Raw genomic sequence first — 14,531 nt, forward strand, 5'->3', positions numbered from 1 at the left:
ATCTTAGACACAATCCTTTTCTTTCTTTTTTTGCCATCTTAATTTATCAATATTTGCACACATTTATTTAACAGCCTTCAAATTCCTCATCAACTTCTCATGAAAATAAACAGAGTGGCTAAAAAGCCTGGAACACCTAAACTTACAACAAGTAACAAATAACAAAAATTTGCTACAAAATTTACAGGCCTTTCCATCTCAAATGCATTCTCTTTCACATAAATTACTGAAGGTTCGCTGTCTCTGCATATTAAAAAATGGTAAGTTGTTAATCGTAATGTCGAGCAGTTTGGGGAGAGAATCACTTTAGAAATGGATGGACAACGTGGACAAACTCAATACTTTCGAACATCCATTTTCCAAAACTGTTTGGTATGAAGATTCTGCTTCCATAGGCTGATGTGATCTGACAGTCTATACTCTTCATGGCTAAGGGATGAAGATTGCATTCCATCCGCAAGGACTTGGCTCTGAGTCCAGATCATCTTAACTCCTCGGGTACTCATAAACAAGGCCTTCTGCAACACTTCTTGCCCTTGCATGACCAAATAGTTTGCTCACAATAACCAATGCAAAGTCTGTGACCGTAGAAAGTCCCCTGCTTGTAATCACTTTGCCATCAATCACTACTTTGGTGCCATTTACCACTTCGTTTGTCAGCTTGCTTACAATGGAAGGGTGAGCAGTGGCTTTCTTACCCTATGTTTAGCAAAAGAAGCATAAGGAATCATATAAGCCAAAAACAAAAACAAAAATTAGAGAAATAGTTTTGTGTTACCTTCAGTAAGCCTTGTCTATGTAGGATTCCCGGTGAGGAACAGACTGCTCCGTATATTCTTCCAGCTAGTTCTTGTTCTTTGAGGAGGTTCTTTAGAATCCTAGATTTGTTTAACCGCTCAGCACCAGCAGTTCCTCCCTATTACAATGAACCAGAACTGTTGAAGGCATATGAATTAATTATGGAGTTTTGGCTTTTATTTTGATTCTGCACCACAGAAGGGACATAGCCAAATATAACTTATCACTAACTATTTCGTTTGTCTCACCGGAAGAATGATTAAATCATAAGTTAACTCTGCAGCAACACCAATCAACTTGTCAGCAATGATTTTGGTGCCTTGAGATGCCAAAATCTGCACTGATTTTTCAATTGAAGCAACTACTACATCAACCTTTGCTCGTCGTAGAATATCTACAATAGTTACTACTTCAATCTCTTCAGAACCATTTGCAACTGGAATCAGAACCTACATGAATTCGAATGACAAAAGGCTTTTTAGGCCAAAACGAAGGAAAAACAGAGAAATAACGAATACCCACATTGACAGGCAGAAGATAAAACTATAAATAAATCTGGGCAAGCATGGAAAAGAGCAAGCAAAAGGTGAACTGTGAGCAAGGGTAGGAGTCAAAGAAAAAGAATGTAAAGATGAAGTTTTATCGTCATATCTTTTGTTCATCTAAGAGAACATTCCAAACACCGGACCAAGATTGGGTACCTACCAAATATGTTCTTTCTAGTGGGTTTGTTAAAAGAAGAAAAAGAAGAAAACTTTCGGCCTTTCTTTCGGTAATGGGTCACCAAAGAATGACAGTTTCTGTTTTCCATTAGGGTATTGGTCAATAGAAAACCAAACTGCGTGTCCATAGATCGAAGTGACAAAAAATTCAGTAATGAAACAGAAACAAAAGAAACTTACGCGAGGGATGTGATCAAAAGACCACTCAACTTTGTTGAACTCTTGCTTTCTAGAGTTATCATCATCGAGGCACACCAACTAATACAAGAGAGGCAGGGTATTAGCTTTAAATTATCAGGAAAAATAATGAAAGGGAAAAACCATATGGATACAACGAATCTGACTAGATACATACATATTTACTTGACACAAAGCACAATAGTTTAGGCAGTCTGTTCCTGGAGACACAATCTGACAAAGAGTTTTTTTGGATAAAAGAACCAAAAAAAGTCATACTACTGACTTCTTAGACAGGTAATGTATGGTTCACAAATAACTTTTATATCTTTTCTATTAATTTTGTATTTTGTACGTCAAAAGCAGACCCTTAAACCAATATAAGACACATTACCAGCCTTAATAATGTAGATTTTTATTTCGAACATCTCCCTCAAATCTGAGCTACTCGTCATATTCCAATTTCACTCTGAATCTTAAAGCCCTAAATGAATGTTGGGAAACATAGGAAAAGGAACTTTCTGACTGCTTAGAAATGAGCTTTCTTGTTTAAGCATTTTTCTATTCCCTGTTACTTTCCCTTCACCTTTTCAAGATCTAAAAATGGAGTAAGTATTCTGTAAAGTCCGTTTCTTCCATTTATTCCCATCTAGTAAAAATATCTTGGTACAAGAGGATTATATGCAGATGATCCAATTGACAAAATTTAAATGAACATGATCATATTTTGGGACACAATTGTTTCTTATAAGAATAATATATACGTATTTTAGAACACAATTAATCCTGGCATCTGGAGGTACATCTAAAACCTATGTATATAATTGTTTAGTCGATCTATAATTTTAAGGTAATTATCTGAACACTCGCTCCTATGCTCGTATAATGAACATAAAACTGAGACAGGGCTCAGCACTCACCAATGATTCTCCAATTCCCTTGGCAACAGATTCCCCAAATAGCTGTTCAACTAGGCATAGGGCAAACACATAAGAAGTTCCAGGGCCACGACTTGTTGTGAGCCCTTCTGAAACTTGAATGTTTGATTTGACTGCCCAGAACGTTGGAAGCTTGTGCATGAATGCAGGGTGGCATGTAGTCTTGCATAACACACTAGACAACCATTAGCCGGAAAACTACATTGAAATGCACAAAACTATGAAAATTTAACCAACACTAAGCCGAAGTTAACCCACCTGCCTTCTCCTTAGAAGACCCCATGGTAGAAGTGTTACTGCTGGAGCAGCACATATAGCTCCATATAACCTCCTTTCCTCAGCCTGTTTGCTTGTAATTTTCTGCAGTGCTGCGCAGTCTCTTAACCTCACCGAGCCAGGCATTCCTCCCTTAAGGGTCATATACATAACAGTAATCAGCGGCTGTTATAAGTTTGTCAATTCAACATACAACTTATCACCAAACTTCCTAATATTAATATCCATTGGTTAATCAAAAGACAAAAACCAAGGGCAGTAATTGCATCACAATAATTCCAAAAATAACACCTCCAGCATGTAAACTACCTTGTGCCTACAGTATTTTTTGCTTCCAACTATAGATACCCACTTTGACTCTTCTTGTTAAACTTTCTCCAGCTCTAGGCCAAAAAGAAGAAAACTTTCTATAGCTATCGTTCTAATTTGACGAACTTCGGTTGTTTTAAAAGAATCTCAACGACAAATATTACGTGTCTTCTGCTAGTTACTTAGTAATACTAGAAATTCATGAAATTTAACAAAAATTGGTTCAAAACAACTGACCGGCAAAGCCACGAGATCAAAAATTTGATCGGAACATGAGGAAATGGAGGTATCAGCAACCAATTTGGTACCACAAGAAGCTTCAATTTGGAGCTGTGGCTCCACCGAGGCCACAGTGACATCAGCACCAGCTCGGCGCAGAACATCAACTATAATGACAGCTTCCATTTCTTCTGTCCCCAACCCAATTGGAACCAGAACCTGCGCATAGACAACAAACCCAAAAATTCAACTAACGCTCTCACTTGAGCTTCTTTGGTTGCTAAGAAAAAATATATCACAAAGCCAAGAACCCATTTTGCCAAAGTTGTCATTTCATTCATCCATTTTCTCAGCAACCACATGGAGAAGCTCATGTGGGTTTGGTGCATTTAGAGGAATGGACAAATGGGTATTGGAAAAAGACCTTCTTGGGAGGTAGCGATGTGGCTGTGCTTGTGCTGGTTGTACTAGAAACTGGGTTTGTTGCTGTTGTTGCAGAGAGGGTTTTAGTGGGTTTTGCCGAGTGTTTTGAAGTAGCTGTTCTTTGCTGTCCAGAGGCCATGGACTTCAATGAGAAAGAAGGAACAGTAGCTGCAGAGGCAGCCATTGAAGCAAGCATTGGATAAGAGAATTTCACCGCGGTCGGTGAGAGAATAGAAGACAGACACTCCATTGACGCAATTCCCAGTTTGGCGCTGGAATCATGAAGTGGACCTTTATCTGGGCTCGGTAGGATTTTCTTTCTTGGACCGAAACACAGTCCACTTCACTTGAGTCCAAAACGGCGTCGTTTCAGCGAAGGTGGTTTTCTCCTCAAGTTATATCTTAATTTTCATCATTTCTGGGTTCATTTTCGTTTTCATAAATTAAATTAGCGATGCTAGATGATGTTTTTATGAGATATATTGGACACAAATTAGCTTGTTTCTCCACTACAATGTACAAGATAAGGGAAAATTGGATCAAGGACACTTGAACTATAAGCCTTGTTGTAATTTGTAATGTGCCAAAAAGAAATTATGTTGCACCTCAATTAAAATTTTAGAAAATTTTGTTGCAATGCTCCATTTATATTCTTGTTTCATTTAATTTATTTTATTCAAGAAGATTTTTATTATTTATTTATCCGAACACTGAAATTACAAAACGAAACCCCTAAAACAAGAAAGCCCAAAGAAGTCGAAATAGAAATGAGAACATATTGACAAAGGAAGCCGAAGCTCTCCACTAACTTGTGACAAGAGCCCATAGCCCAGCTTGGCAACCGCATTTGCAGTGGAGTTTGCCTTCTTGAACATATGCTGGAAGCGAACAGAAGTTGTAGAAGAGCTAAGGTACCAGATATCTTGAATAATTTGTTGGATACTCCACTCGGAAGTAACTTTTTTGAGGACACTGTTAATAACAAGTTTAGAGTCACCTTCTACCACAATTTGACCCCAGCCTCTATCAATAGCAACATCGAGACCATCCTGAAAGCAACATTTTTAGCCACATTTATGGAATTTTCACCAATGTTATTGGCACCAACCAGTAACACATGACCATCAGTATTCCAAATGACAAAACCAGTGGTAGCTTGAGAATTAATGACAGGCCCATCAAAGTTAATTTTAATCCAACATGTGGGAAAGGAGATAGGGGGAGTGTGACATTTTATCACCACAGGGATATCATTTTTTTTTTTTTTTTTTTGGGGACCAAATGGTTATGTTGCTAATAATCCATACTAACAGTAGTTGCGGTATGAAAACAACTAGCAGGGTGAGGATGAGAATCTTGGAACAACATCTTATTTCTGGCCTCCCAAATCTGCCAGCAAATGAGAATAGCTTTGGATAAGTGATCCAGACCTGGGGGGTTGAGTAGTGCAATCCAAAGAGGATAACCAACTAATGAAATCGCCAACTTGAGAAGGAAGAGAAGGGAAAACAGAGGAACATCCACAAACATTCCTAGTAAAGTTACAATTCACAAACAAGTGTTAAATGGTCTCAAGCTGGTCATGGCAAAAAGGGCAGTCAGAACACAGCCGATGCATAAATATGTGAAGTCTAGCTCTCACTTGAACTCTTATTTTATTCAAGAAGTTGCGCACCATTGGACATAACTCTTTTGAAAATGAGTCCAATTTTCCTGTTACCCTTTTCCATGTGCCTCCTTATTACCCTTCTAATTTATTGACACGTCCTTACACTTAACTTCTAACATAACAGGCTAACAGGGTTTAGTCCAGTGGAAAATGGCCTTGACTTGTAGACTAAAGGTCTCAGGTTCAAATTTCTAATGGCATCATAGTAGTGTGTGTGTGAAAAACCCTCCTCCTCCTGTGATTTAGACTATCGCTTGTACTAAAAAAAAAAAATTACCCATCCAACTTGGTCAGCCACCCCACCCCCACCTCGCGGACGGCAACCCTACTCCTAGTCGTTGTCGGCAGCAACCCTCCTCTTTTATGTCCTCCCTCTTTATCAAGCAACATCAAACTCATAAATCTGATATATTTTTCTCCATGGCTAAAACCCATAATCCTTCTACATGTCATTTCTCTTCTCTCTCTTTAACCCAACAACACCAGAAAAAAGGGGGAGAAAACAACATGGCAACGCCAAACGTGAGATCTAGTAGATCCAAATAAAGATTCCAAGATCTCTCTCATAATTACATAGGCTTGGCTGCATCAGAGGTTTGAAGGTGAAGAATACTGAGAATATGTGTGTTCCTTGTTTTCTTGACTTGAAATGCAGTGAAGATGAAGGGGTTGTTGAGGCCACAACACAATATGGTTCATTGCACAAAACATCCTACAATTTTGAAGCCCTTTAATTTAATGTCATTCTTGTTTGTTTAATAATTAGCTTTGTTTTTGTTTTATTTTTTATTAAAAAAGTTTATACAGTTATGTTAGAAGTTAAGTGTGGGGACATGTGTCAATAAATTAGAAGAGTAATAGAGAGGAAGGGTAACAGGAAAGTTGGACCAACCATTTTTTCTCTCAGACGAATCTACCACTTACCTTTTCTTTAAAAAAAAATAATAATAATAAATAAATAATTTTTATAAAACGAATATACCATTTACCATTCATTCATACATACAATTTACAAAATGTGAACTTACACGTCAATCCACTCTCATCTCATCTGTCATATGCAAAACCTTTGCTTTGCTCCATCATCATCGTCATCTTCAAAATTGTCAGTCCCTTATCGTCAACAGATTAAAAAATTGAGAAAAATTCTATCATAAGCTACTACCCACTGCCCAGTACAGGATAGACATTCCACATAAGCAGAGTGACTGAGTTCAGCGCATCTCTGCGTGCGATAGAGGGAGAGAGAGAGAGAGAGAGAGGAAGAGCTCGAGATGATTGGGATACTGACGAGGAGAGTAGCAGCTTCAGCTTCTGCTTCATGGAAATCATCACTGAGCGCATTTCAAATTGTACAAACAAGGAGGGATTATAGCCTCGGAGTTCTTCCCGATGGAGCTGATCGGAATTCAGAGGCCTTCTCTCGCAACTCAAAGGCCATGGACCTCTTAATCTCCGACCTCCAATCCCACATCGAAAAGGTCTCTCTCTCTCTCTCTCTCTCTCTCTCTCTCTCTCTCTCTCGCTATTTCATGCGATTGTGTATGTATATATTGGGCTGAATGTGTGTGTGTGTGTGTGTGTGTGTGTGAGGAAGGTTCTTGGTGGAGGAGGACCTGTAGCTGTGAAGAGAAACAGGAGCAGAAATAAACTTCTCCCCAGAGAACGCATTGATCGTCTGCTTGACCCTGGCGCTTCTTTCCTGGAGCTTTCTCAGGTTTCCCATTTCATTTCACTATCAATTATAGCTTCCCATGAGTTGGGTTTTGATTGAAGCTCACTAAAAGTAACAACTTTGAAATAAAAATCCCATTAATCACATATCTTATCTTACCATGATGCAAGTTTTAATTTTTATTATGAATTAATTGGACCCAGTTGATTTCTTGCCTCATTATTGTATATTTTGTTAATAATAAGCTTGCAGGCCATGAACTATATGAAGAATCCTTACCATCTGCTGGGATTATTACTGGAATAGGTCCGGTCCATGGACGACTTTGTATGTTTGTGGCTAATGATCCTACTGTTAAGGGGGGGACTTATTATCCCATCACTGTTAAGAAACATCTCAGGGCACAAGAGATTGCCAATCAATGCAAATTACCGTGTGTGTATCTTGTTGATAGTGGAGGTGCTTTCCTTCCCAAGCAGGCTGAGGTCTTTCCTGACAGGGAGAATTTTGGTAGAATTTTCTACAATCAAGCTTTAATGTCTGCTGAAGGCATTCCTCAAATTGCGCTGGTATTAGGTTCCTGTACTGCTGGTGGTGCCTATATTCCTGCAATGGCTGATGAGAGTGTGATGGTCAAAGGAAATGGTACCATATTTCTAGCAGGACCCCCACTTGTGAAGGTTATTTTCTAGCCTTCTGGTAGACTTCATATGAATTGTATGCATATGAGTACATACATATCTGTAGGTGTATGTTTACAATCTATATTCATCGCAAGGAAATGTTTCCATAGGCTGCTACTGGAGAAGAAGTATCTGCAGAAGATTTGGGGGGTGTTAGCGTGCATTGCAAGACGTCAGGAGTTTCAGACTATTTTGCTCAAGGTATTTTACTTCATGCCATTTTATACTTTAAACCCCACATTCATTTCTTTGAAACTATCATCTCACTCTGCGCACTTTAGGTTCTAACCTGACATGTTAATAATTAATGGAAAGCTTTATTATTAGTTATAATGTGAAAATTTTGAATTACTAACACAATGTATATGAAAGTCTAGCCATTTGGTTTACAAGTTTGTACACGTGATTGGAGTGGTATTTGAAATGTGCAAAATTTAAACTGTTGAATTTAGATCACATGTTATTTTTCTTGACCTATTAGAATTATTATTCTATGCATAATGCATGTATGTGGAGGGAGGTGGGAGGCAGCGAGGTTATCCATTAGAGATCACATGTATAATTTCAAGTTTTCTTGTAGATGAACTTCATGGACTTGCTCTTGGGAGGAATATTATTAAAAACTTGCACATGGCAGCGAGAGGCTTGAAAAGCGGGTTGCAGAATATAAGTTCTGAATATCAGGAACCATTATATGATGTAAAGGAACTTCGTTCCATCGCACCAACTGACCATAAGCAGCAATTTGATATCCGATCAGTTATTGCTCGCATTGTCGATGGAAGCGAATTTGATGAATTCAAGAAATTGTATGGCACTGTGAGGGAATTTGCACCATTTTCAATTCTCACTTTTTAAAATTTATTCTCGTTTAATATATGAGTTTTGTAATTTCAATAGCATCCATGCAGACTCTTGTAACAGGTTTTGGCAGAATCTTTGGGCAGCCTGTGGGAATTATTGGGAACAATGGGATATTATTTAATGAGTCTGCTCTAAAAGGGGCCCATTTCATTGAATTATGTACTCAACGAAACATTCCTTTGGTCTTCCTTCAGAACATTACTGGATTTATGGTATGTAAGCTTGGTCATTTTTCTGTTACTCTCTTACTGAAAAAGCTATCAACACCACTGTGCTATTTTGAAGAGGGGCACGCTTTGAATTTGTCTAATAAGTCTCTTATTTGCTTTGCTTATGTGGTCCATTCTAGAATGAGGAAGCCATGCTTACCATAAGTTTTTTGATTGAGAATGGGAAAGTTATATAATCATTATATCCATTGAAAAGGTTGCTTGAGATTTACGTGTAAAGGTATTTAAATATCTTTGAACTTAAAAAGTTTCAACATATAAGGTAAATCAGGAGAAATGCAGTAAAACGGAAATAAAATGGATTCAGTCACTCAGGTTGTAGTTAGGTTTTTGGATTCACTTTTCACATTTAATCCTAGTAGTTTTGTTTTGGTTCAATTGCATACAATAGCAGTAACTTTTGTCATTCAAAATTTGCAATTTTGATGATTTGGCCATTTATGGAGAAGAAGAAAATGAGTTTTTATTATTTTAGTGGTTTGAATTTAACATTAGAAGTTTTTTCTTTCTATCAGTTACTTTAGAAATTAAATAAGGATAACAGTGCTCTTCTCCTTACTACATCGTTGTACGCATTATCACATAGTTGTAATATAATTATATAAAACATCAAGCTCTCACCAAACAAAGATAGAACAGCAAGCCAGGTGGTGGAGGCATGGAACAATAACAGTTATTCATTTGGTAGGTTGGCTCGAGATCAGAGGCAAATGGTATAGCAAAATCTGGAGCAAAAATGGTGATGGCGGTTTCTTGTGCCAAGGTTCGTTCTTCCTCGTTTCATTGTTAGTATATGTTCTTGTGTGATTAAGAGCATCTTTCCCGCCCTTATGTGAATATGCTTGTCTTAAGAGTGTTATTGCTACCGATCTTAAACTTGTATATTGCCTAACTGGAGCAATCTAAGCATCTTATCAGGTCATTAGCCATTGGAAGTTTTTTCCTTCCCACATACTAGGTCTACCTGAATTTGTTATTGTAGTATCAGTAATTTTTTCCCATACGCGTTCAAAAATATATAGTACAATTATCAACTTTATGATGTTAGCTCTAAAGGGCTTCCTTTTCTCTTCAAGATAGATATCAAAAATTTTCTTTAAATGACTTTTGCTCCCATTGCCTTGTTTTCTTTGAAGTTACACAAAGTTTTCTGTTAAAAAAAGTTATTGGTTCTTCTTTTATGACTGAATTAATTATGAATCTCAAATAGCAATAGGAGAGAAAGGAAGAATTAAGATTTACTTGTCTAATTTTAGTGATTAATGTTTACAGGTTCCCAAGGTTACTATCATTGTTGGTGGAAGCTTTGGTGCTGGCAATTATGCAATGTGTGGTCGTGCTTATAGTCCTGATTTCATGTACCTTTGGCCGAATGCCAGAATATCTGTGATGGGTGGTGCTCAGGTGACCTTTTCCATACAACATATGTGTGATTTGTTTTTTAGTATATTTTATGTTTATTGCATTATCTTCTCGACTTTGCATATCCCAATAGATCTGTTTTTCTATCCAATTCATAGCACGTATAGTTCATTCCCTGAGTTGCATCACTTTTCACTAACAGCTTCCTTAGGCATAGATTGACATATTTTTATTTAAATGCTCAGGCAGCTGGTGTCCTTGCTCAAATAGAAAGGGGCAACAAGAAAAAGCAAGGAATTGAGGTTATAATTACGTCTATGATAAAAGCTTGGTTTAAGAAACAATCACTGTGTTCTCTTATTTATCTGTGTCATGTGCATGTATTGCAGTGGGACAAGGAAGAAGAGGAAAAATTCAAGGCAAAGGTAGTGGAGGCATATGAGAGGGAAGGAAACTCCTATTACTCCACGGCAAGGCTGTGGGATGATGGAATTATCGATCCGGCCGACACGAGAAAAGTCATAGGCCTCTCCATCTCTGCTTCTATGAACCGTGACCCAGAAGAAACCAAGTACGGTGTATTCAGAATGTAATGTTGTAGTAATACAATGAATCTCTGTGAAAGAAATAGCAGCCAAAATGCTTGGTCCTTGTTCATTCAAATGTTGTTCTCTTGAAATGTTCCCCTCAAATTTCTCACTAAATAAAAACCATCCAACCACTTTCTTTAGTTGAAAGGATAAGAATAAAGTCTCGACATGGGTATGACCGTATGAGCCTCTACAATCCAACCACTTTTTGTTGTTTTCCTAAAACACAAAGTGCCTTGATGCATATTCATTTTATATCAAGAGCTTTTGATTCGGATGATATATCAAAAAGATGAGAACCGTTGCATTCAAAATACAATTTGAGATATGATCACAATTCCGCCAGTTGGATGTGGGTCTTTTATCTAGTTGTATTTTGATATAACAAATGTTAGAAGAGGTTCCGACTTCAATATCTTCTCATTCGGAGATCAAAAGAAATGCATATGTGAGTTAGGTCAGTTGACAAGGTAGTGAGTTTGTCCCCTTGCACACAAATTCGAGTCCCCCCTTCTCATGGATCAGAGTAGCGTAGACTATTGCTTGTACAAAGGAAACAAAAAATCCAAAGAAATAGTTTACAGCAAAATATAAAATAAAAAATTAATTGTAAAGTTAGGGTTCAAGTTGTTATTATAGTATTTGAGGTATGGGTTAGCATACAAGAGCGCCCGTGGCCTAATGGATAAGGCATTTGACTTCTAATCAAAGGATTGTGGGTTCGAATCCCACCGGGCGTGCAATTGTTTTTAACGTTTCTATATATTTTTCCCGCATAATTCAACCATCAATTTCCCAATAAAAAACAATAAGTGGGTCCCGCATTTGTCTTATTCTCCACCAATCACTGTCACTAGATCATCAGAAAAAAAAACCTGCCCAAATTGTTATTTTACTTCTTCACACGAATCCCCACCATTTTCATCAGCTCTCTCAATCTCTCACTCTCAGTCTCTCTGCATCTCGCTGCTGGTGCTGCTCAGCTACCATGGCTGCCTCCACATTCCACTGTTCAACTTCATTGCGCTCGCGTGCCCTACATAACCCAATGCTCTCGCCTTTCCTCTCCCACTCTCACCTAAACCCTTCGCGGAATCTCTCATTTCCTTTCCGGTTGCAGCCCAAAAGGGGGCTTATTGGCCTTCCAAATGCTCCTCCTCGCAGCCTCACAATCTTTTCTCTGCGCGAATCCAAAGGTAATTTCTGATCCTTCTCCTCTTTTATTTGTTAATGTTCATAGTAGATCTAATCCATTAAGCCTTCCATTTCTTGTGTGCTCTATGGTTGGTTGATTAGTTGATTGATTTATCTGTTTACGAGTTATTTTTATGGATGCAGAGTGTTTTCTATTGTGGCAATAAGTCGCTTGCTTTGTGACGGATTTTTAGTTTCCTCAAGGCATATTAGCATTTGGGTATCCAACAATTGGTCCCAAAACTTCCCTTTGATGCTTAAATTCGGTTTTGAATGGTAGGATGTAGGGTTATCTTCCTCTCTTGGTGATTGCATAAATATATGAAAATTGATTGATAGATTAGTTGATTGCATACATATGTAGTGTGAAGTGGTAAGACTAGATCCCTCTAGATTTTTTGTTTATCTTGAGATTTCCTTGAGAGATATTGGTGTGTTTGTATATTTGGGATATTAAATTATTAAATTATGAGTTTGTGTCTCTTAGAAATCATCAAGGGTTGGAAAAATTGTAGGTGTGTCTCCTGGGGCACAATATGAATATGTTATTGCTCTCCCCACCCATGTCAATTTTTTATATTAGCATATTGCTTATAATCTTTTGCTAGATATGGTCGACTATGATGGATGCCCCCTCTTAACTGTATCAAGTTGTGTGTATGCAGCTGCAGCGGTTACCGGAGACTCCTGGGAGAAATCAGTCATCAACAGTGAAATACCTGTCCTTGTTGAATTTTACGCAAGCTGGTGTGGGCCGTGTAGGATGGTGCACCGGGTGATTGATGAAATTGCGGTTGAATATGCTGGGAAGCTTAAATGCTTTGTGCTCAACACAGATGTTGATCTGCAGGTTGCTGAGGACAATGAAATTAAGGCTGTACCTGTAGTTTTGCTGTTTAAGAATGGGAAGAAATGTGACACTGTGGTTGGTACCATGCCCAAGGAGTTCTATGTTGCTGCCATTGAGAGGGTCCTGAAGTCGTAACCATTGACTGGTTCGTGCCAGAGAAGTTGACAACAATCAGCAGTAGAGTTGATTTCTCACTTCCTACTACTTGAGTATTCAAATGGGATTATACAGGTTGTACATATATCTTAGACATATGCCTAGTTCCTTACCAGTTTAGGTCTTACTTAGTTTCCATCGTTTCTTGCACCTCCTCTTTGGCATTGTTATATTTGAGGCATTGGCCGAAAATAGTGAGACATTTCTGTAACTAAAAGTTGGCTGATTGTTCACCCCCAGTTTATTGGCTTGAACAGTGTTTGGTGATAGTAGAGTTAATGATTCATTTGAAACAAAAACAAGGTTGATTGTTGATCTCCAAATTGGTTTTTTGGTCCTCCCATGTGGCAGAATTGTGTATCAATTTCTTCATGTTGGAACAAATCTAGTTGCAGATTTCGTACAGCATTCCCATTACATTGATATATGCAAGTGGCCATGTTGCTCTGCTCCATGTTGCTAATTATTGTTGCATATCGTGAGGTCTAGTGTGAGTATTATTTGCTGATCTTACTATTGCAATAACCCTATGAGGTAGGTCTAGGATTGGAACTCTTTACAACAGCCGAGTTGAGATTGAACTCTTTACAACTGCCGAGTTGAGATTGAACTCTTAACAAGTGACCTAGCAAAACTTGGGCTCTCCAGATCCAGCGCCGCATCTGCTCTTTGTGGGGGAGAAGGTCTCTACCGTTCCCCCCATCGCTCTTCCCTGGTTTTTGATTGTCTTTTGCGGTTTGTGCTTGAGCTTTCCTACTCGTTTTTGGGGCTTCTTGCCTCTTTGTTGGGGCATTATGCCTCTCTGCTGTGGCTTCATGCCTCCTATCTTTGATGTTCCCCAAAATTTCTACCATTCCATTCCTCTCAGTGTCATCCCTTGGTTGTTCTCCAATTGATTCCTGCTTCCTTTGTTGTAGCAGATAACCCGCAAAGCGATTTCTCACGATAATCTTGGAAGGTGTGTAGAGCCATGATGACACTGCTACGGCTCGGGTGCTTGCACCACCTCCTCCATGTCTTGATGGTTCTATTTGTTTTGCCTTGAGTGTTGTTGGTTTATGGTGGTTGTTTGGTGGTGCTTGTGCTTTTCTATGGTTTTTTTTGTTATGTTTAATTTTGTTAGTTTTTATCAAATTTTAATTTTGTTTATTTGTTTATATCATTATCTGGGGTAGTCTATTGCTCATGTTCATATGATATTGCAGATTAGATTTGTGCTTCCTTGCTAGGTTGCTTGTATTGTTGTATTTGTACCATTCTATTGGGTGAGTTTTTCGAAATAAAATTTCATCCTTCGACTTTAAAAAAAAAAAAAAAGCAGCTCTTTACAAGTTTGATTATTGTGCTCCCCATTTCCTAAACAGTAATAATTACTCAGAGAGTAATGAGGCATCCC

General features: G+C 38.2%; 3 protein-coding genes and 1 non-coding gene across 4 annotated transcripts; 3 read left to right on the forward strand and 1 right to left on the reverse strand.

The window, feature by feature from the left end:
* Positions 1 to 42: 42 nt before the first annotated feature.
* On the reverse strand, positions 43 to 4,190 carry LOC117636303 (protein DJ-1 homolog C). Its single transcript, XM_034370740.1, has 8 exons — positions 3,864 to 4,190; positions 3,458 to 3,658; positions 2,894 to 3,043; positions 2,618 to 2,797; positions 1,701 to 1,778; positions 1,047 to 1,247; positions 779 to 916; positions 43 to 699 (listed from the first exon to the last, which is right to left on the reverse strand). The coding sequence occupies exons 1-8, from the start codon at positions 4,110 to 4,112 to the stop codon at positions 487 to 489; spliced, it is 1,410 nt and encodes a 469-aa protein (XP_034226631.1). The 5' UTR covers positions 4,113 to 4,190; the 3' UTR covers positions 43 to 486.
* Positions 4,191 to 6,550: 2,360 nt separating this feature from the next.
* On the forward strand, positions 6,551 to 11,082 carry LOC117637449 (methylcrotonoyl-CoA carboxylase beta chain, mitochondrial). The gene is made up of 10 exons (XM_034372333.1): positions 6,551 to 7,012; positions 7,129 to 7,248; positions 7,452 to 7,886; positions 8,000 to 8,090; positions 8,470 to 8,708; positions 8,801 to 8,965; positions 9,672 to 9,746; positions 10,256 to 10,387; positions 10,591 to 10,647; positions 10,735 to 11,082. The coding sequence occupies exons 1-10, from the start codon at positions 6,806 to 6,808 to the stop codon at positions 10,936 to 10,938; spliced, it is 1,725 nt and encodes a 574-aa protein (XP_034228224.1). The 5' UTR covers positions 6,551 to 6,805; the 3' UTR covers positions 10,939 to 11,082.
* Positions 11,083 to 11,602: 520 nt separating this feature from the next.
* TRNAR-UCU lies at positions 11,603 to 11,675 on the forward strand. Its single transcript has one exon. It is a non-coding gene; the product is annotated as a tRNA-Arg (tRNA).
* Positions 11,676 to 11,826: 151 nt separating this feature from the next.
* On the forward strand, positions 11,827 to 13,452 carry LOC117637493 (thioredoxin M3, chloroplastic). The gene is made up of 2 exons (XM_034372393.1): positions 11,827 to 12,131; positions 12,795 to 13,452. Exons 1-2 carry the CDS (start codon positions 11,924 to 11,926, stop codon positions 13,112 to 13,114), a joined length of 528 nt encoding a protein of 175 aa, XP_034228284.1. The 5' UTR covers positions 11,827 to 11,923; the 3' UTR covers positions 13,115 to 13,452.
* Positions 13,453 to 14,531: the final 1,079 nt, after the last annotated feature.

Source organism: Prunus dulcis, chromosome 8 (assembly GCF_902201215.1).
Source record: "Prunus dulcis chromosome 8, ALMONDv2, whole genome shotgun sequence".
Classification (NCBI taxonomy): Eukaryota; Viridiplantae; Streptophyta; class Magnoliopsida; order Rosales; family Rosaceae; genus Prunus; species Prunus dulcis.